The sequence below is a fragment of the Musca autumnalis genome, unplaced genomic scaffold (assembly GCF_047663935.1).
Source record: "Musca autumnalis isolate F117 unplaced genomic scaffold, ASM4766393v1 scaffold_4, whole genome shotgun sequence".
In the NCBI taxonomy this organism is placed as follows: domain Eukaryota; kingdom Metazoa; phylum Arthropoda; class Insecta; order Diptera; family Muscidae; genus Musca; species Musca autumnalis.
In genome coordinates this window covers 140,580,436-140,602,985 of record NW_027411977.1, presented here as the reverse complement: position 1 = coordinate 140,602,985, position 22,550 = coordinate 140,580,436, and the positions used below count along the sequence as shown (strand labels likewise).

Below are 22,550 nucleotides of genomic sequence, written 5' to 3'. Positions count from 1 at the left end.
GTTTTTACCAGAGCCGCTATTTATAGCATCACTCTTGAATTTTTCTCGGACTTATCATTTTTGATAATACCTTCTTTGCCAATTTGTCTTTATTACAAATTTTATTTTCAACAATTTTTATATTTATTATTTTTTAAAAAAATTAAAGATCGATGTAAAATATGAAAACGAATTTATCAACAAATGTCAATAAACAAAAATGTGTGTACCTATCCTACCTATGAGCAGGACTGTATAGGTATTAGGGTTATGACTTTTTTACAACCCCTGTATCATAGCGTGATGAGTTTTGCCATAAGATTACATAAAATCATAATTATAAGGTGATTCGGTGAAAAAACCTCACGCACAAAATTTTAAAATTTGAATTTATCAAAATTATGGACAATTTTTTGAAGTCACTGTGTAGATATACAATTGAAATTAAACTTTAGAGTCACATGAGATAATTAAACTGACATAACATTTATTTATACTAATTTTCTTCAAATCTGAGAATCGTAAAAATGTCGTAAATGCTTTTATTTAAAGATATAATTTTTTAACAAAAAAATTTAAATTTTTTCAAAGTGGTTTGTGCACGACCTTTTTCCATATTTGAATGAAATAAACATTATTATAGTTATTAGTAGGCTTATATTTATTCATCCGTGCAACAAAAAATAATTTTTGAAAAAAAAAAATTTCATTTCATACATTTTTTCAAAAAATTATATTTTTAAAATCGATTTGTGCGTAAACTTTTTTTACATTACAATGGAATAAACGATAGCATAGTGATTATTAGGCAAAAGTTCATTCATTTTTGAGAAAAAATGTCCAAAAAGTCATAACCCTAATAGGTATCTTTGATTATTTGTGGCGTCGTTTGGGCATGGACGTAAAAGTAACTGATTTTGAGGAGTTTATCTACGAGTAAAACGGCATTTTCACTAGTTTTTTGCCGGGTTAAACTTCTTTATGAGGATTTATTTGACGTTTGCGCAATGGATTTGACATTTGTAACCCAGTGGGTTTATTAAATCCGGTTAAGAGCAAACGGGTTGTAATATCCGAAATATTGCTACTTTTCTACCCATTATGGTGAATTTGGACACTAACCCACCGCACAGCTTATATTTAAACGATAAATGACAGTTACTATATACTTCACCTAATGCAATTTTTGTAAAGTTTCATCGCATTTCTTTGTCGACCCCATGCGTCGAAATGGATAATAATTTCAAACTAAAACTGTCTACATATAAACATTACATATTCATTTGCTAAAACACCTAAGTGTAATTCTCTTCTCATCGAGAAGACCACAATTGTCAACTCTCTTCTTTTGAATAAGTGGCCAAGGTTTGTCAAAACAACGGTATCCCTTAAAAACAAAGCTAATACCAACAAGTTCAGTTGTTGTTGATATTTTTAGTAGTTTTCTTTAATATTTTGTTTTTGTCGGTCATTACTTCTCTTCGCGCCATCTTCATCCAACTCTGAATACCTCTCTATAAGAAAATGTTTCGTTAAGAAAGTGGAGATTTTCTACAGGTTCATAAAGTCAACAACAAAACTATAATGAAAATGTTATTTTTTTAATAACTCCATCGTCATTATTTGTACTCTGTTGCTGCTGTTCAAACGAACCATCAACCCGACCAATCATAATTTTTTGTGAACTGTGTTTGTAAAGTCTTAAATGTCCAATTTTACCGTTTGTGTTGTGTGAATAAACTAAAACCAAAGAACATCGTGATAATGATATAAAAAAGAGTAAAAATATTTTCAAGAATTTATTTTTGATATAAACGATTTAGAAAATCGTTTTTTTTAATTTTTTGTGTGTTTGTAAATGCGCTTGGCAGTTTGTGTGTTTGTTAATTGCTTTGAAAAAGCAATTTTGGATGAAAATAGATTGATTTCTGTACAAAAAATCCGACATATTGTGACTAGATCACAATTAACAAGATAAAGGTACCAGCAGCATCAACAGGATTGGCAAACGACGGCATAGATTTCCTGGAGAAATTATTAAAAAGGATATTCTCGATCTCTTTTGTTTTGCATTCTCCATAAATGTGAGTATTTTGTAATAAGTGTGCATCAATCGGCATTTATTTCTTCGTCTTCGTACATAAAGCGCCAATATATTGGAATACATATTTACCGTTTGTTTCTATTGGAAATTAATGCAATGAGGTTAGGTTTTAGAACTAAAATGAAACCACAAAACTTTAGCATCATTTATGATGGAATTTTTATTTGTTGTCGTTTTGTAATTGTCACGGTGCTCTTGAAACAATTTTAAATGGAAGGTGCTTACACCTTGGAAGTTTTTGCCGATTCTGAAACTACAATGTTCTTAGATGAGAAAAATCAAAAAACAAAACAAAAATCGCCGGAGCGCTTTTTAAATAAATCGCGATTTAAGTTGACATTTTTAGGGGTTGTTTAGGCTTTCACGATTTTGCTTAGAAACCGCAAGTCCAATCAAAATGGGACTAAAACAAATGATGTAGCTATGAAAATTTTCTACAAGATTGACCTTCATGGTATTCTCGTCGGTTTTACCGTTTTTGAGATATAGAAGTTAAAATTGAGACAATTCAAATTCAATTCAATTCTGTATTAGCCCCCTTATAAAACAATTTCATGAGCGCAAATTCCCAACTTAAATTTATATATCTAAAAAAATGTTACAACTTAGGATAAGTTACTTAAGTCAGCCTTGTAGAGAATTTTCACAGCTTTAAGATTTTCTCAGGCCCAATATCGATAAGAATTACCGTATTCAAGCAAAATCGCGAAACCCTAACAAAAAAACCTAAAAATGTAAACTGAGCTTCTTTATCTCAAAAATGGTACAGGCTGGGAACAAATGATAAACGTCAATCCTCCAGAGAATTTTCACAGCTACAACATTGCGGTTGCCAAGCAAAATCGTGAAAACCTAAAAAAACCTAAAAATGTTATACGACGTTCGAACTTCAGATCTTTTGCACGTCCAATACTTAGGTTACAGGATGGGCAGCTGCCGTGGATTGTTGACAGCCACTTGCTCATCATAAAAAGGGATAAAAAGGGGAAGTAGATGGGAGATGAATAGATATGACATAGAGGTAGGGAAGGGAAAGGGGATTAATTAAACTTACTGAGTGTACCATGACCCACGCCATACCCACTTAAAGCTTCTATAATATGTTAAGCACGGCAGCGAGTTCTATCGTACCAGACTGACCCGGAACACCATAGTGTTTCGGCCAGCATCTGCCAACCCAGTATCAAAACTATGCTTCTTCGTAGGTTTCTATGCTTTTACCATAACAATATGTTAAGTCTCTTCCACATCCTCACATAGCCTGCAATATTAATCGTTGTTGTCCTTCCACTTGTCATATCCCCGCCGGGGATAACAAACTTGGCGCGATGCGGCCACAACCTGCTCATTCAATTTCTCTTAGTGTTGAACTGGGGGGTTGTGACTGACCAAAGGTTATCCATTCTTCTTGTCGCAAACCAACATAAAGCACTGAAATCTCACAGTGTATCTTTGGGATGAGTGATATATATTTGGTTACTGCTCTCCTACCACGACATAACCGAAATGACATAACCGTTGGTTTCTCACTATTCTACCGTCGTATTATTACATACATATAATTTTATATTATATATTATGTTCCCCAACACATTTTTTGAGTTACCGACAAAAATCGGTAACATTAAAATGCTTATAAATTCGGTAATTAAGGATATTTTTCGGTAGTCGTAAAGTTCTACAAATAGCAACATTGTTGTCAACTTTTATTTGAATTTTTCATTCATAATTTTGCGTTTTAATTTTACCGACATTTGCCGGTAACTCAAAAACTGATTTAGAGAATTGCACTAGATGTTTGGTTTTTGAGGACTTGCAACTACTTTTTTCCATCTTCTCCACTCGTAGATCTTTATCACTCCCTCACACCAAAAAGGCAGTACTAAGTGAAAAAGCGTACAAATAGTATAGCACATTGGAAGATCACGTGAGGCCATCACCTTTTCGATGGTCAAAAAACTTGACTATCCCATGCTGATGCTGATGACACATTCTGTGTCTTTTCAATATATCAGAACACCTTAAGTAAATATGTCTCCTTTCATAACTTTGTTCGCAAATTTTAAATTATATATTGGAAATTAGTTTTTTTATTTTTTCACCAGTACAAAGATAACCACGAAAGGGAAAAGTAGTGTTTTTCTCAATGCTTTTTCAAAGCTATCGAAATGTAAAAAATCAAGCTGTTTATATTGTTCATGAGAATCAAAAGATGTTCCAAAATTGTATTGACTTTCTTAATGGAAGACATATTAAACACAGAAAAATTAATTTTATCGGACGACTGGGCATTTTAGTATATTGAACTTTTAAGGAACATGTCGAACAGAATGATACGATCATCATCTACCAGCGTCATATTCGCATTTGTTTTTTGTTAAAAATTTGTTCATTCTACAATGTATGTGAATACGAAAATACTAAATGAAGATACACAAACGTCGTACGTACTTTTATTTTTATAAATGTTTTCATTTTTTTTTTTGATACTTTTGCACAACCATACGATCGAACGTACGTTGGTATATGGCGCGTATGAGAAAAGTACTTGCTCAAATTTGGTTTATATACTATAGAGAGTAACAAATATACGAACCCTCCATTAAATCTACACCATTCAACTTGAAATAAATAAATAACAAAGTAAATAAATAATTTATTTTGAAAATTATTTGCTCTACATTAACATGAGCATCAACAAAACAACACGCAAAACTACACCACACAAGCCAACACAATTTGAGGTGATAGAAACAAACAACAGAACAATCCAACTGAGCGAAAAAAGGTGATGCAAAAGCGATGATGCTACTGCTTCGTATTTTATTTTGTCTAGCAATGAATCTGAAAAACTGAAAATAATTGAAACGAAACTAAAACCCAAAACAACAATGCACGACAGAAGAAGAAGGGGTCAGGTCAGTTTTGTTTTGTACGAAATTGTCCCCCAAGTCAATATTTTTACTCCGTTGTTAACAGGGGATATTAAAACGATAATAGAATGTCGAACATTGAGGCGTGGTAATGTAACATTTTTAATATACAACATCAAACATGTTATGGGTGTTGATGTAAACAAAAACGGCATTGAAAGCATCGAAAGCATTTCATGTGTTGTGTCAAGTCTTTTCTTTTGGTAACAACATATCAGTGTTTTCCCGTTCTCTGCTCTTTGAGCCAATTTTGATGAACAAGATGAGCACTCGCCTTTACGTTTTCATACGATTCACCATACAAATTTTCTCTTCGTGTTCATCATTTCTGTAATGGTTTATCATGGGCAGCACAACACTCTGACTAAATAAAAAACGAATCAAAAAATGACAAATACTTTTTAATTGTTTTTTAGTTTGTTCTGTTTTTGTCAATACGTTCAATGTCGTCACACAAACATACAAAAGAAAATATATACAGAATCATACAAACATTTTTGTACGGTGGTGTATTCTGAGAAGGGTAGCACATCATGCACGAAAATTTTACTATATCTTTATAATTTTAATATTTTCTTACAATTTACTTGGGTGCAAAGCTAAATTTGATACATATTACAGTTACACACAAAAGTATACATAACACTTACACAAATTTAGTTTAGGATATGGTTTATATAGCAACAATTGAACTGTATACTACATCTCTTGTTTAGAGCTAACCAGATATCAACGGCAAATGTCTATGCAAGATTAAGTGCGGTTTGAAGTTTCTTTGCGGTTCGTAAAGTCAAAAATACTTGTTCGTCGATTTGAGCAGTGATTCATTAATAATCTAATCTTATCTTTGATACAATCGAACTTCTTTTCATTCACGAGCCTCATCCAGAAATTGGCTTAAAGCGATGGATGTTCCTGATAGATACCGATTTGCCAAATCTCAATTATTTCAATGTTTATAGGCTTTAGTAATCACACAGTACGTTGTATACGATATTATGAGCGATGAGGGGGAGTCTTATGGCCTTTTTAGGCATATAACACTCGAATTATCGAGTATGTGTTCCTCTTGTCATATAGTGGTAACTAGCTGATGTAAGCTTTGTGTTGCCTACAGTCTTGAACAAACGTCAGTCTAGGACACCGACAGAGAAAGTGCTCGATTATCTCAATCTCTTCCCCATCTTCACATAGCCTGCAGTACCCAATGTTGCTGCCCTTCCATATAGATCTAGTGCTGCAATGTCCGGCGATGACTTCTAAAGCGATTCTGATCTCTGATTTACTGATGTTTTATTTTCCTCAATATTGCAGTGCCCTGGTACCCTTCACAACATAATTTGCATTTTCAACGAATTCAAACGTAGTCGACACTCGCTAAAAAGACAAAGGTCGCAGGGATCGTCCAAAAACGGCCGTTGTGCCAGAAAATATATGAGCCGTGCGTGAACGGATAATGCAAGATCGCCATGTTATATGTATACCATGAGATAGAGGCTCCTTTGGAAATTTCGTCCACCAACTAACATTAGAAATTGCATGAACACCTGGCTGTAACAAAGGGGTTTTCTCGTTAGATCCATCACAATTTAACAATTACTCAAAAAAGGCTCTTGTCTATTTGTGCAAATAAGTTGTGAACAAATACGGTTGCAACGCTTCAAACGACGTTTATAAGATCGCCACAGACGACGAATCAAAACAGCATCGAACGTGGGGGTCTTCGAAAGCGAATTCAAATCCAACGAAATAACTTCGAAGCAAACGGTCACCTGTTTCTTCGGCTAAACTGACCATGCGGCTACTATACGGTTTGAGATATGACAATGTGAGCTTTCACACACCGATTCAAACCATCGCCTTTTTGACAGGACAAAACGTGGAATTGATGGGTCATCCGCCGTACAGCCCTGACTTGGAAACCAATGATTTCGTTTGATTCCCGCATTTGAAGAAAAAATGGCGTGGTCAACAATTTTCGTCGCCAGAAGATGTCGTTTAACAACCATGTTTTGGAGGTGTCTCAATAGGAGTGGAAAAAGTGCTTGAACAATTTGTTTGAGCGCATTAAATAGTGTATAAGGGGTCGATTATCGATAGCAATTATCATTGAGTGGCGTTGTCATTTGCCAAAATAACTTTATGTATGGCAAATTTCAACTGAGGTTGCGAATCTCAGTTGACGAAACGGCTATTTTTCAGCAACCACCTATTTTCAGTTGCAATGAACATTTTCAAAGAAACAAGAAGTAAAATAGAAAGGAAAAAAATATTTTCTTAACAATTGTTGATTCTTTGCACCATTAATTAATTTTGTGTATTAAAAATATGGTGAAAATAACGACAAAACAATATTAATTGATAAATTGAGTGCAAATCCAATGTGCACATGTGTTCCATCTATACAGCCGTCTACACCAGGGAATTTCGTTTTTGAATAAAAATGATATTTATTTTGTCCTTTTTTCCTCCTTCACTTTGAAACGATCCAATTTCGGTTAATTTGTCCTCTATCAATTGGACAACTTCCTTCAATACGTTCGACAATGTTGATTGAACCATGCAATTGTAATCATTGCCATGGGACTTTTGGAAACTTCCCTTCAAAAAAATCTCAACGCAACGCACTCTTTTAAAAGTCACCCTTTAATGTTTCCACAATGTAAACTACAGCAGCCTTTGGCAAACAAAAATACGTCTTAAACCTAAAATAATTTACTGATTATAGAGGACTTCCCAACATGAGCATCAACTTACAGTGCAGCTGGCAATTCCAATGGATTCGACTTGTCCCTCAAATTTCTTCTAATAGATACAATTCCACTGAATTTATCATTTTAAAATATTTTTTTTTGCGAATTGTGTGTTTTTGATTGAATAGTGTTCACAAGTTTGGAAAAACACTGATCGATAACACGTTTATCGACCACTCAGTTGGGTTGACATCAATTATACAACATACCAACTCAGTCGCGCTGGCAATTGACAACGCAACTCAAGTTTAGTGACAATGCATAATCGACACCTAAATCATGCTGGAGACTACTAAAGAAAACAATAAAACTACTTTTTATGGTATATATTCCTATTTTCATTATTTTCTAGAGTCGAATGGATGGATTAAGCTTTGCATTACTAAACGCTCCTTCTATGTCTATCTAGAAAGGCGGCCAAGATTTTATTCTAGTCGTCCATATTCTTTTTCTATTTCATAAGCATGTTGGTAGTTGCTTAGATGATAAACACTGCACGAAACAAAAAAAAAAAAAAAAAAAAAAAAAATCATATTCTGACACCGCAGCGTAATGGAAGACCAAAAATAAGAAGACAAGAGTCCCGGCCTTTTGCCCATCAGATTTTGATAGGTTTGATATCTTGTTAAATATCTTCAAGGTTTTGACCTTGAAGACGAAGTATGTGTTCACAATTTTTGTTCTTTCAGACAAGGGCTACAATTTTGCCTCCGAAAATAAACCAAAATACAACGCGATTACGAAGATATTAGCCTAACAAAATGATACCTTTTGACATCAAAGCCTCAAGACTTTGGGGGTTCGTAACCTCGAAGGTGCAAGTGATGGGGCAAAACGCCGGGACACGTGACTTCTTATTTTTGGTCTTCTATAAAGCCGCGGTGTCAAAAAATGGTTAATTTTCTATGATTCAAAAAATTACACATTGTGTAACTCTCTTCTGTGTTATTTATTGTTATTATTCCACCCCTATTGAAATTTCAAATATACATATTTATTCAAAATATGCATGACGAAATATTTTTGTTAGACTTCGATCTTTCTTTTTTATCGAACGTTCCCAACGCCACTCTTTCCTACCCCTTTCCATCATAATATTCTATAAGAGATGGAAATTTATATTTTATCTTACATCTAGCCTTACATTTAGCTTGCTGACAGAGACCACAGAATATCTACGGCTATGCATTACTTTCCCCTTTCACGATAAGTGATTTTTGTTTGTATTACATTTATATAATCTAGATTAAAAACTGTTTTTGGATTAATCAATTTAACGCAATTTTAGCGTCTTTCATACTCACAATGACACTTTTTTGGCAGTCACTGTGTAAACATTGATTTATTTGGTGTATACGCTCTTAACGTTAAGCATCATCAATGAAATGATGAAAAGTAAATATGAAAATGTGTGAATTATTCACCAAGCAAATTTAAGCAAATTGTATGTCAAGGAAAGCCCAGCAAACAACAATTTTGAATTTAGGTTTTACTCTAATATGGTTTATTCAACAAAATCAAACTGCATACCACTTTATTTTTTTTTTTTTAATTCTGAAACAAAAAACTGAAATGTAGCTGGTTTTCTTTACAAATATAATAGATAAGTATATTCAAACATTTAAATTTTATTTTCAGTTGTGTTAATTTTGCAAATTGATCATAACATCCCAGCAAAATTTATTTGAAGTTGTTCCTTGTGAAGTAGTGATTGAATAGCTTTTTTTGAAGCAGTCCATGCAGAGTCATGAAAAATGCAGTCCGTTCTTCACATTTTGACAATGTCCGATTTGAATCCATTTCATAAATTTTTCACATTTTAGAAATTTCAAAATTTTGCAAAAAAAAAACTTAAAAAGACAAAGAACGTAATTTGTTTCTTGTTAATTCTAATAACAGCAATATGTTTGCATCCATAAAAAGTAATTTGTATACAAAAAATAATAAAAGTGATTTCGAACTACATCTTTGTTTGTAGCCAAAGAAGTAGTTGAACCATATGTTGTTGTGATTTATTCACTACCAAGAACTAATGCAAAATGTGTGCTTAAAAAGTAAATTAGACAGTATCCTCACTGCACCATGCCCTTGTAAAAATCATGACTTCTTTCACGTAAAAAGATGTAGTCCGAAATCACTTGCACTCATGATTTAACTACTTCTTTGGCTACAAACATTTTGCTGGGATGTTATGCCGTTAAAAATAAACACATTTTTTGTTTGTGGGGTAAACTCTCTTTTACTGATGTATTGGTGACAAAAAATAAAGAAAAAAATATCTAATGTTTTCTATCTATTTATTTTGGCACGCCAAACATAATTGTTATTCGTGTACTTGGACAAATTGTAGATCATATGATACACGACATAATTATTGTCAACATCTTTCGATGATCGATTTTTCCACAATTCTATTGTTATTGTTTTGATTTTTGACAATTAGCATCTATAAATGATTTCTATATTAAGAACATATATATATATATATATATATATATATATATATATATATATATATATATATATATATATATGTATGTATCGCTCATTTACTCAAAGAGTATCATAACATAAAAAAAAATATTTGGAAGAAAACTAAGGTTGACTGTTGTTGAATACTCCATCTTTGCACTGAGCTAGCCATACCTACATATCGTCACCATAAATGCCCGAAGTCCTTCTCCAAAAAAAGTCAAAATTAGTTTTTTGATTGGATTTAATACATACGAAAATTTTAAGCTTCTACGGTTAAAAATAACGATCCTATTCAAGAAAAGACATTTCGGAAAATGAGATAACATTGCAGATTTTGTTGTAATGACGGATCCCATTGTTGTAATGCGTTTCCGCGAAACCAATTTCATTACTTACTCTCATTCGTATATGATTGATAATATCACATAATATGTGATATATATATTAGGGTTAGTAATTTTTTTAGATTCAAAATCTGTGGAAATAGCATATAGGGCAGGCAAAAACAAGCAGAATTGCGTTTTTACTTTTTCGAAATTGTGAAAAAAACGTTCCGCACAAAATGCAATTACTTTAGCTCAAACCCAACTTTTTTATTTGAATTTTTTTGTGATTTTTAAAATTTGATATTTTTTTTTTTTTAATTTTTTATATATACTTTTTTTTAATAAATTTTTAATAAAATGTAATTTGATCCAAAATATGTCATTTATTTTTCGAGATATATCGATTGTAAAATATGCAATACTATTTTTTTATAATAAAATTGAAGATATTATGCAATAATGTTAATAAGATTACAATTTTATTTAAAGTAACGCCTTAGAATAATAACATTTATAATAAATTACTCAAATGCAGTAGCATTTTCTACTACTTCTTTAATTCCATCGCGTTTTGATTTAGCTTAATCCATAACTTATTTAATTCTTCAAATATAATTAGAATTTTTTTTTTAGATTTCTCAAGCACTAATCCTCTATATCTTTCAATTATATTGATTTCTTTCGGAAATTCGTATAAATGGTCCCAGCAAAATGTTCGATGCCAAAGATGACATTCAATCATGGGTGCAAGTGATCTAGCATGTCATCTTTTTAGCATCTTCATCGATGAATTTTATATGAGCGTGGACCCCAAAAGATGACGTTCTTTTCTGGATCCTAAGCATGTCATTTTAACCAATGCGTTGACATGTCATTTCCACCAATGCTTTGGCATGTCATTTCCACCAATGATTTGACATGTCATTTTCACCAATGCTTTGACACGTCATTTTCACCCATGCTTTGACATGTCATTTTAACCAATGCTTTGGCATGTCATTTTCACCAACCCCTTGGCATGAAATTTTCATGTCTTGTTTGGAAAATGGAAATGCTGTATTGAAATATGGTTTTCATGAAAAACAAAACTCTTTATTAATTCAAACGAATTCATGAAATAACTACAATTAATTTATCAGTTTAGTTTTTCAAAAGTTTACATCCAAAATTGCAATGTAATCACCACCGCTGCAACGCAAAAGATTACTTTCTCCGTTCTCCGCAACTGATATTCTTTCATCTTACAAAAGGTTTTTTTCAATTATCTTCCCATCACCAGTTCAGATTTCAACATGGACTCCAAATGCACTCCTTTAAGTATTTTTATTTCGCAAATTACTTTTATTTTATAATTTTGTTATTTTATAACAACATTTTGGTAATTTATACTCTTTTGATTAGTGACGGAAATATGTAGGGATCTACAACCCGGCTTGCTTTAGGGATCTCTAAGAACAAAATGTAAAGAAACGGGGAGGAGAGACTTTTTATGGAAAATACCATTTATGCTTAATTAATTTATTTTTAATTGTTTCTTTCCAAAAGTAGTTTCTTCTTAATTTTCAGATTCTTGTTCCTTTTCGTTTCGGACTTTTTTTTCAAATTCCAAGGAGCGAGATTTGATTGATTTCATTCTATGTCAGATTTAGAACAGACAAGGGAACTTTTAAAATAGCAATGTGTGCAGTCCGATTCTATTTTTAGCTCAATGGTTGGGACTTCATATAATACCAATTGTTTAGAAGTTTTAGTTGTTTGATATGCAGGAAATGTAAGACAACATCACGACGACAGTTCTAACAACTTTGGTCTGTTCCAGAAACTGCAAGAATCTACTTATTTTTACTACGATAACAATTTGTCCTTTATGTTATCGGAAAAAATAGTAAAAATTAGTAGATTTTTGCAGTACCGGAACATACCAAAATGAAAATAAACAGGTGTGTAAATAAAAACACAAACATCATCTCTATTGGATCGATGGAATGGGTACAAATGCTGATGAAAAGATCGGATCTTTCACGACTTCCTTTGCAATGGTTCAAATCCTAATGAAAAGATCGGATCTTTCACGACTTCCTTTGAACCAATGCAAAAGATGACATGAAATCACGTCATCGCAAAGAACCCCTTCCGTCAAATTTTGCTGGGGTATAGCGGCAAAACAGCTTTTTTATTTCATTCTGTCTTTTTGCTTTAAAATGTTTGACCCAGTTATCACTGTTTTTTGGACATTTTTGCAACTTTTTTTAAACGACATGGCGAAGTGAACACAAACTATGAAAAAATAATTTAAAACTCAAAACGATATAAATTATGTATTATGACATTACTTCTGTATTGTCAAATTTTAAAATCGATGTAGCTTAAAAACTAAGTGACAGATTTTTGATCAAATTGCATATTTGAAATCGATGCACTAAAACCAACTAAAAAAAATATTTCCAAGAACAACTATTGCAGAAAAAAATTTCTCAAATTAAAAATTTTAAAAAAAGTAAACTAAAAAAAGTTTGTTTATAGCTAAAGTAATTGCATTTTGTGCGGAAGGTTTTTTTACAATTTCGAAAAAGTAAAAACGCAATTCTTATTATTTTTGCCTGCCCTACATGCCATTTCCACAGATTTTTGATATTCGAAAAAAAAATGAAAAAATTACTAACCCTAATATATATTATATAAACTCAAATAACTTGTTTGTAATTTTTTGTTAGACTTCAAGTAATCAAACTGTAACTCGGTGAATTCTCAGGATATCGTCATTACATTTTAATACAGTATGAAGTAGAATATGTAGAAAACAGAAATTTTCAACTCAGAAGATTATTTGTATTAATTTGAATATTTTGCCTATTAGGGCGAAGATCATTTTTAATATTAATTTTAATTGATTTCTCGTTAGAATCGAGCTTAATGACCGATGATTTTTGCAAGTGAAAAATGAAAGCCGACGATTCGAACCCACACAACCACTACTATATGACATGTTTAGTCTTTGGTAGAGGCTCATGAGACATATCGGCTGTGAAGCTTGAGCAGTTTCCCTTATTATATAGCTTTTTACACAAAATGACATTTTTTTAAATATATGAGTTTTATGAATTTAAAAAATAAATAAATAAAAAGATGTTTACAATTTTTTGTTTGTTATTGAAAGGATTAGAACATATCGTCACCATAAATGCCCGAAGACGTAACCCACAAAACCAAAATTTTACAGGAGAAGCAAAAAACGGTATAAAATTAAAAACTGTTTTATGGAATATTAATCTTATGAAGGCGAGTATATGGGATATTATCGATCATATACGAAGGGGAATTAGTAGTGAAACCAAAACCTCTGAAGTGCTTAGTTTTGAGATCCTCCATTACAGCAAAATCTGCAATATTATCCCATTATACGAAATGTCATTTCTTGAATAGCATCGTTGTTTTTGAACGTAGAAGCTTGAAATTTTGCCAAAGCATGTGTTTTAACTTTATGTATCAGATTTCGTCAAAAAACGAATATCGATTTTCATGTCGGTTACGTCTTCGAGCATTTATGGTGACGATATGAAAAACTCAAAAATACTCATATTTTGATGCAAAATATTAAAAAATAAAATTTTAACTTATTAATTATACCCTCAGCATTTATGCTAACGAGGGTATATACACTTTCATACGGGCAAAATGTGCTTCATCGAAATAATGGATTTAGACCCCAAGTATGTTTGGACGAAATGTGTTTCAGACAATTTGGAGTCGATTGAGCAATGTCCGTCCGTCTGTCTGTCTGTCTGCCTGGCTGGCTGGAGCGCACGATAACTCTCGAACGGATGAACCGATTCGGTTCAAAATTTGGCTTTCGTAATATTTTGCCCAAACTTAGTTTAAGTTCGAAGATGAGCTATATCGGTCCACTCCTTCCGGTACCTCCCCCACAAAAGTTCGAAAATGTTCGGAAAATTTGTGCGCACGATAACTCTTGAAGGGAGTAACCGATTTAGTCCACACTTTGCCCATCGTGGAGCGTGTACCAGACTTATATCAGGTTTTAACATGGACTCAAACGGTCCACTCCGTCGGGTACCTCCCACATAAAAATTTGGAAAAGTTCAAGTTCAATGTTCGGAAAATTTGTTCATACGGTAACTCTTGAAGGGAGTGGCCGAATTGGTCCATACTTTACACATCCAAATATATCTACCAGATATAGATCAGGTTCAAATATGGACTATATTTGTCCACTCCATCCGGTACCTCCCACACAAAATTTCGGATACATGTTCACTTTAAGACCTGCTCTCGAATCACTCTGATTTTTGTTGAAGCAACTTGCATTCGCTGCCTCAATTGCGATGGTAAAAGTTGTTTCAGGGGCAAGTCCATACTTCTTGAGCAAACATCCCTGAAGTTGTAAAACACCCCTATGGTACCATATGTAGTGGCTGGAGATCCATTCTTTTTAGTATCTCCTCCGAAAAACTTTTGATCTTCAATCGTAATGAACATTTTTGTCAGTTCAAACGCCCAACATTTTAAAAACTCCCTAAATAAATGCGTTTTTTGGGAAAAAATTGTTTCAATATACACGGGCTGAGGGTATATCTCTGTCGGCAAAGCCGACTGATACTTTTTTACTTGTTTTTTTTTATGAATTCATACTTGCATTTTCGAGGACATTGCGTTAGTGTGCAAGTGAAATATTTTGACGAAATCTAAAAATTGCTTTGTGCCGGTACGTTTAGGAAGTCAGCCTAAATGAGCGATATACTGTTGTCATAACAGTTTTTTATTTTACATTTGTAAGTTCATTCTTCTGCTTAATCTCTCTCTCTCTCTTGGTCTATCTCAAGTTCGAGGAATGTGGATGCTTCGATAGGTTGTAACCAGTGATGCCAGATTTGGCGATTTATCGGCATTTTGCCGATTTTAAGTCCAAAAAAATAGAAATGCCGATTTGCCGATTTTTACCCCTAAAATGCAGATTTTTAGTTAAGGCAACTTGTTCACATAAAATTTGCGTTTTGTGTGAAAATTGTGGTTGCTAGCACTGAGTAGTTTGATTAGTAATAATAACTTTTTTTAACAGATTATAGTTTGAATTTCCTTGATTACCAAAACGTGTACTTCTGTACATACGTCAAGGTAATTGTTCAAAAAACGAAATTGTCGAAAAGTGAGTTAGTGTAAATAATTAGAAACTGCACACACTTTTACATTGAACGTTGTGATCAGATTTTGAAGCGGTTTGATTTTGAAAACAAATTTAAGAGCCTAGCTTCAATAAATCCATGTTTTATAATAATTGGCACAGAAGATTAATTTTTCGACGTTATAAAGGAATACGAATGCTTAATAAACATAAGCGAAAAGTAAAACTTGGACTCAGAATTACGTGAACTTTCACATTTAAATTTCCAAAATTTGTTTAAAGATAAAAAGTAGAGTTGCTAGAGTTTTGGAAAACAGGGTGTGAATTAAGATTTGTAAATTCTGAACCATTATTTCCTATTTTGTCCAAATTTATTAAACATATGTTAGTCTTGCCACATTCTTCAGCAAATGACTACCTAATATTAAATAAGTCTAACTGTTATGATGTTGTCATTAAACATGATTTGTTACAAAACTTTAATTCAAATATTTACTAAAGAAATTGAATTTTTTGAAATATTGCCTGTTGGACGAAAGTCATTTTTAATGATTTTTATTAATTTTCTCGTTTAGAGTAAGGCTTGATGATCGAAAAATGTTTGCAAGTGAAAATGGAAAGCCAAGGACTCGAACCCACACAGTCACCAAATTACTTGACCTGGTTTCGCTGTTAGTTGAGCAGCTCTTCAGACGTATCGACTGTGGGATGGCTTCTCTGTCCTAGAACTTTTGGTTTTTCGAATGCAAATGTGTTTTTGAAAATGAATTTAGTTGTAAACCAACATTTCAAAATTCCAATACAAAAACAATCACCTTATTAATTAACCTCTTAAGACAATATTTTTATAAGTTTTGTTTAGCTTGACTGAATTGAGAATAATTGATCTCATATATACACGTACTTATAAATTTATACTGCATATGTGTATGGTAAAACCATTTATATTTATACATATTTTGAATTATTGCCCTGGTTTATAAATTGTTCTGTTGTACCTACAATGTTGTTTTTTAAATTATGCTTATTAAATATAGCAATAATTTGAACTGAAATAAACGTTATTTAAATTGCCGATTTTTTGCCGATTTTGAAAAAATTTTTTGCCGATTTTGGCACCCGAAAAGTGCCGATTTTCGACCAACTTATCTGGCATCCCTGGTTGTAACCAGGGACATACGCGGTGGGGGCATATGGGCTCTTTTCTATGTCTCTCACACTCTCACAGTAACACCCGAGCAAGTCTTTGTCTCCTCATGTAGATGGTCCACTGAAAACATGAGGATGCACCCTGCAGGGGCATTCTAATAGGTTTGCATATTTTACTATCGCGCTGCACTTATAATTGCAGTTAATGTTATTCTGCATAATCGTGTCAATTTCGCAGGAGTAGCAAACTCTAACTTGGCTTGAAAAACTATTGATTTTAATGGGCTATAGAAGGTGGTCTTATAGACGATGAAGTAATTGTTTTCAAACTAAGAAAATGAACACTTTTCATGCATTAATTAGTGTAAAATTCCAGAAAGGTTTGAGATAAAAATTTCGAGGCTTTTTTTTGCAAAAATCAGTTGATCAACTTTTTTAAGACCAGATTAAATAAATAAAAAATTAGCTCACGTGGTTCAACAACAGTAACAAAAACTAATAATTAACATGTAATGCAAGGTGTCAAACAAATGTTTTCAAAATGTAATGAAGGTTCCAAAATACACCATATTTTCGGTAAATACTTAAAAATCATGACATTTTATGATTTCTTTCTTAATAAGGATTAACTACTAACAAATATCCACAATATTAGGTATATAATATCCCTACTAAGAGGGCTACTGTATGGACCAAGGGATTACCAGATCATATTACAAACAATGTCCTATAGATCTCTATAATGCTGTTGGCTAATATTAGTAGTATATTCTAAAAAGTATCACTTTACGTAAAACGTTCCTCCAATTTAATATATTCATTATATTTCTAAATTTTCTTACGTTTCTTATTATTAATGTTTTTCATTTCCATCATTTTTTAGAGATTTTACCAACCACGACCATTTGTTTATCTTTTGGATGACAACAAGAACTAATATCAACACTAAGATAATGCAAACGAAATAGACTATATACAATTATTGTTAATATATTAACTATTATTTATTGCAAAAACAAAGCCACAACAACATAAACAGAGAAAGGACTTTTGTTGTTCCAAAACGAAATAGCAACAACTACAATAAGAAGAAAGAAACACAGCGAAAACGCATCTCTACACAATACAAACATAAAAATTAAGTCAGTCGGTCAATCAGTCTGACGGCGTATCAAAAAACTATTAGCTAGAACGAAATCACAGTGCAACACTTGACAAATCCACAACCTAAAAAGGCAAAGGCATCAATATGAAATACACAGGCAACAATACCGAAAACCAAAATACAACAACAAATAGTAGCAGCAGCATCAGTAGCAACAATGCACCAACAATAGTCACGTCTCCAACGATGATGACAACAACAACCAATACGACCAATGGTGGCAGCACTAATACCACCGGGAATGCATTGTTTTGCGAACAAGTGAATACGGTCACAAATCTCTTTGAGAAATGGAACGATTGTGAACGTACGGTCGTAATGTATGCACTGTTGAAGCGCCTACGTTATCCCAGCTTAAAATTTCTACAATATTCCATTGATAATACCTTGACACAGAATATGGGTTCCACATCCAATCTAAGCACCGTAGTCATCGACATGAATGCCAATAATCCATCGTATTTGCAGAATCTATTGAATGCCTATAAGACGTTTCATTTGGGCGATTTAGTTGATACGCTGTCTTCATCATCATCGGACAAAGATTCAATGCCATCGTGCTATGGATCTGATTTTCAATTAACACAATGTGATGAGAGGAAATTATATGGCAAGAAGGAGGATATATTACATGAGGTATTGAATATGTTACCTCTACTCAAACCGGGCAATGAAGAGGCCAAATTGATATATTTATCGTTGATACCGCTGGCCGTAAAGGATACAATAAGACAAATTGTACCAACAGAATTGGTGCAGCAAATATTCTCGTATATGTTAATACATTCAGCCATATCAAGTGAGGATCGAAGGTGAGTAACGAACGGTTCCTCTGTATGATTCATGTCTTTTCTTAAAAATTCGTGTTGAATTCTGTTATATGTTTTAATGATTTTTTATTTATTTTTTTAGATCCTTAAATGGTTGGTTGCGACATTTAGAAGATCATCTACAATCTTCTAACAATTGTGCATCTTACAACATTGGTGTACCGCCACCATCAATGCACAATTCAAATTTCATATCAAATCAAAATAGCCTTGTTGGTGGTCTTTTGCTGGAAAATCCAACTATGACTACCTCTGGTTCATCAGCTACTTCGTCGTCATCATCGGCTTTGTCAATTTCTTCGACAGCATCGAATGCTTCGGTAGCCTCATCGTTTGGCAACTTGACACAGAATTGTAATTCATCAACAATTTCTCAATCGATAATGGGATCACGCAATACAGACTGGCAAACAATTCAACCTCCAAGCAGACATCAGCTACAACAACAACAGCAGCAACAACAGGCCAATAAACCGCCATCAAGTATAGCATCAGATTGGTCATCGTTAGTTGTAAAATCCAACAATAACAATAATAATAATGTGAACAATAACGTTGGTGGTAGTAGTGGTGGTGGTGTCAATGCCGGAGGTGGAAATGCTGGTGGTGCTAATGCGGTTGGTGTCACGGTCGGTCAACTAGCCGATCAACTCTGTGATAATTTGAATGGTATTACGCTGAATGAATTAGCATCTAGTCAAAATAGTTTAGGACTCAATATCGGAACGAGTATAGTCGATTCCCTGGGCGGAGTTGTCGACACAAATAATTGCACATCGTTGGTGAATGGCTTGACGGCGTCTGTAAGCGCTTCAACGGCGGTGGCCACAACCCCCAACCTCTTTGGCACACAAACAAATCCAATTATTAATATAATTAATAATAACAACAATTGTAGTAGTCAATTGAATGGTATCGAAGATCATGACACTTCATTCTCTAAGAATGGTACTGAAATTTTAGACTTTGATCCCAATTCAAATACAATGAACAACTGCGATAGTTGCAGCAACAATGGCAGTAATAATTTGGGTCAATTGCAGGTGAGTTGAATTAAATAAGTTGTTATTACGATTATCAAGGTATAAGAGAAATGTGAATTTTAGTCCACGATTTGTTATGGTTTTTTTAGAACAAAAGAAAAGATTTAGTATGATTTAGGTGACCAAAGAAACTCTATTATAAAGAAGAGTTTGCAGACAATTTACTTACAGGGGATAAAAACATACATTATATATGGGTATGCGATGTAAACCGAGTCGACTCGATTTGCAGAAACGAAATGGTATATAATCGGAGTGCCGTTGATGATATATTTGGTTTTGCTTCGCAAACGCCTCTTATCTGAATAATATTTTCAAAATCCATTTTCAATTTCATTAAAATATTCACCAAAATTTGAGTTATACGATTTCGATTTATGGCAAAACGAGTCGAATCGTTTTCCATCACATACCTGATAAAGTGTAGTCGAAATAGGTAGTACACAATAAGCTGAAGTTATGATTTCAGTGATAAACCGTAGTCTAATAAAGATAAGAATACCGCACCATTTTCACATGTAATTCGAATAATTTCAGTTGTATTTCGAAACATTTCACTTGTAATTGGAGAATTCCAATTCAATTTCGAATTATTTCATTGTAATTTGAGAGTTTCATTTGAAATTCGAATTACTTCATTTGTAATTTGAGAATCCCATTTGAAATTAGAATTATTTCATTTGTAATTTATTTTTTTAATTTGTAATTCGAATTATTTCATTTGTAATTCGAATTATTTCATTTGTAATTCGAATTTTCAATTTGTAATTTGAATTTTTTTCACTTGAAATTCCAAATGAAAAACTTCGATTTATAAATAGAAAAATTACAAATGAAAAAATGTAATTCTCAAATTACAAATGAAATGGAATTCTCAAATTACAAATGAAATAGTTCGAATTTCAAATGGAATTCTCAAATTACAAATGAAATAATTGGAAATTCAATTGGAATTCTCAAATTACAAGTGAAATAATTCGAATTTCAAATGAAATAATCAAATTACAACTGAAATTCTTCGAATTACATGTGAAAATGCATTCTGGTAGGCTTGAATGCTCTTACCCCATAGGGTGGACTATGAGACAGAATAAGTGACATATATTTTCATATTTCAGTAAACAGTTCCTGAGTTCATTGGGGAACTCTCTGCTTCACTTTTCACCGGCGTGCACACATATAGTTTGTGACAAAGGTCTCGTAAAAGATTATTGGGTATTCTTCTCGATATTCCTATTTTTTATGCGTCTGGTTGGGAACTCTACTGATATACAGTCGACCTTCTCTATAACGTAGCAGTTATAGACTGATGAATTACTACGTTATATAGAAAATTCCTTATAGGAATACATGAGTAAAAAACAAAGAAATGTGTATATACGAATAAAGAGAAATTGAATTTTTATTTGGAGGTGTAAAAAGAACTGATTTTCTGGAAACTTTATCCACTTTTGGTTCATCGACTAACCAATAGATTTCGAATGCCATTCTGGAGCGATGATTCGGTATTTGGACGAGCAGTACCGCTGCAAATTGGTACCAATAGATATATATGGGAGAAATAATATTTATATTTTAAGGTCTTCCCATAGGAGCACACACAGTATTTTTTTACAACAAATAAACAATTTTTGTTTTTTTTTTTTTAGCCACAAATGGGTTATGCCTCAATACTGATGAGCAATTGTGGTGATCACTTAGACATAAATCGTTGGAGTTTAGATAGCAAATTTGCTGCTTTAAAGACACGTCGTTCAAACAGTCTAACAACCCAAACCATATCCTCATCTGCATCATCTTCCAATTCGTCAGTCATTACCGTCAATGATAATTGTTCAAATTCTACAGAAAATTTGGCACAATTTGCCAATAAACCTCGTAGTTTTTCCCTATCGATTGAACATCATCGTGGCTCATTGACTAATAGTGGTTCGGATACACGTCTGGATGATTTTAAACCGAATTACATTAAATTTCAAACAAGAAATGTTGGCATGTCCAGCATTGGCCTGTGGCTAAAATCATTGCGTCTACATAAATACATCGAACTTTTTAAGAATATGACGTACGAGGATATGTTGCAAATAACGGAGGAATATTTGCAAAGTTTAGGTGTAACCAAAGGTGCTTCCCATAAATTGGCTTTATGTATAGATAAACTTAAGGATCGTTGTAATCATCTGGCCAAAATGGAACATGAACTGATGAATGGTCAGCTGAAGCTGCAGGCAGCCATTGAAGAGTTGGCCAATATTGTTCTAACACCCATGAAGCCAATAGAATTAGTTGCGGCTGGCGAAGATAATGTTGCATTGATGTTTTTGAAAATAGTTGATTTGGGTATGTAATGAAAAATCAATTTGGAAATTTTTGTGATGTTTACTAAAATTATGTGTTTTTTTTTTTTATAATTTCCCTTGCAGTTTGCACTATTGCTCAAAAGGATCCCTATGCTCTTGTAGATGATGACAACATCAGTGTAATTCTATGGATATTGGATCGTTCCATACATAATGAGGCTTTTGTCAATCATGTAAATCAATTAAAAGAATTGAAATTCAAGCTATCAAAACTGAAGATGTCATTAACACCGAAAATGCATCATAATAAAAATGGCAGCAATGGCAATTTGAACAAGCCCAGGTGAGTTTTA

The 22,550-nt window shown here is 32.9% G+C and overlaps 1 protein-coding gene across 7 annotated transcripts in view; it reads left to right on the top strand.

Moving 5' to 3' along the window:
- The window catches only part of LOC141402572 (protein Smaug-like), a 50,003-nt gene that overhangs the window by 14,208 nt on the left and 13,245 nt on the right, over window positions 1-22,550 (top strand). For 5 of the 7 annotated variants that reach the window (XM_073984122.1, XM_073984117.1, XM_073984121.1 and 2 more), the window contains 4 exons: window positions 17,743-18,836; window positions 18,937-19,897; window positions 21,547-22,237; window positions 22,321-22,540. In XM_073984122.1, the coding sequence (XP_073840223.1) occupies window positions 18,109-18,836; window positions 18,937-19,897; window positions 21,547-22,237; window positions 22,321-22,540 (2,600 nt within the window). In that variant the 5' untranslated portion in view covers window positions 17,743-18,108. Of the gene's footprint in view, window positions 1-1,609; window positions 2,064-17,742; window positions 18,837-18,936; window positions 19,898-21,546; window positions 22,238-22,320; window positions 22,541-22,550 lie in introns of those variants that run through there. The other 2 variants (XM_073984123.1, XM_073984118.1) reach the window with 2 other exon arrangements.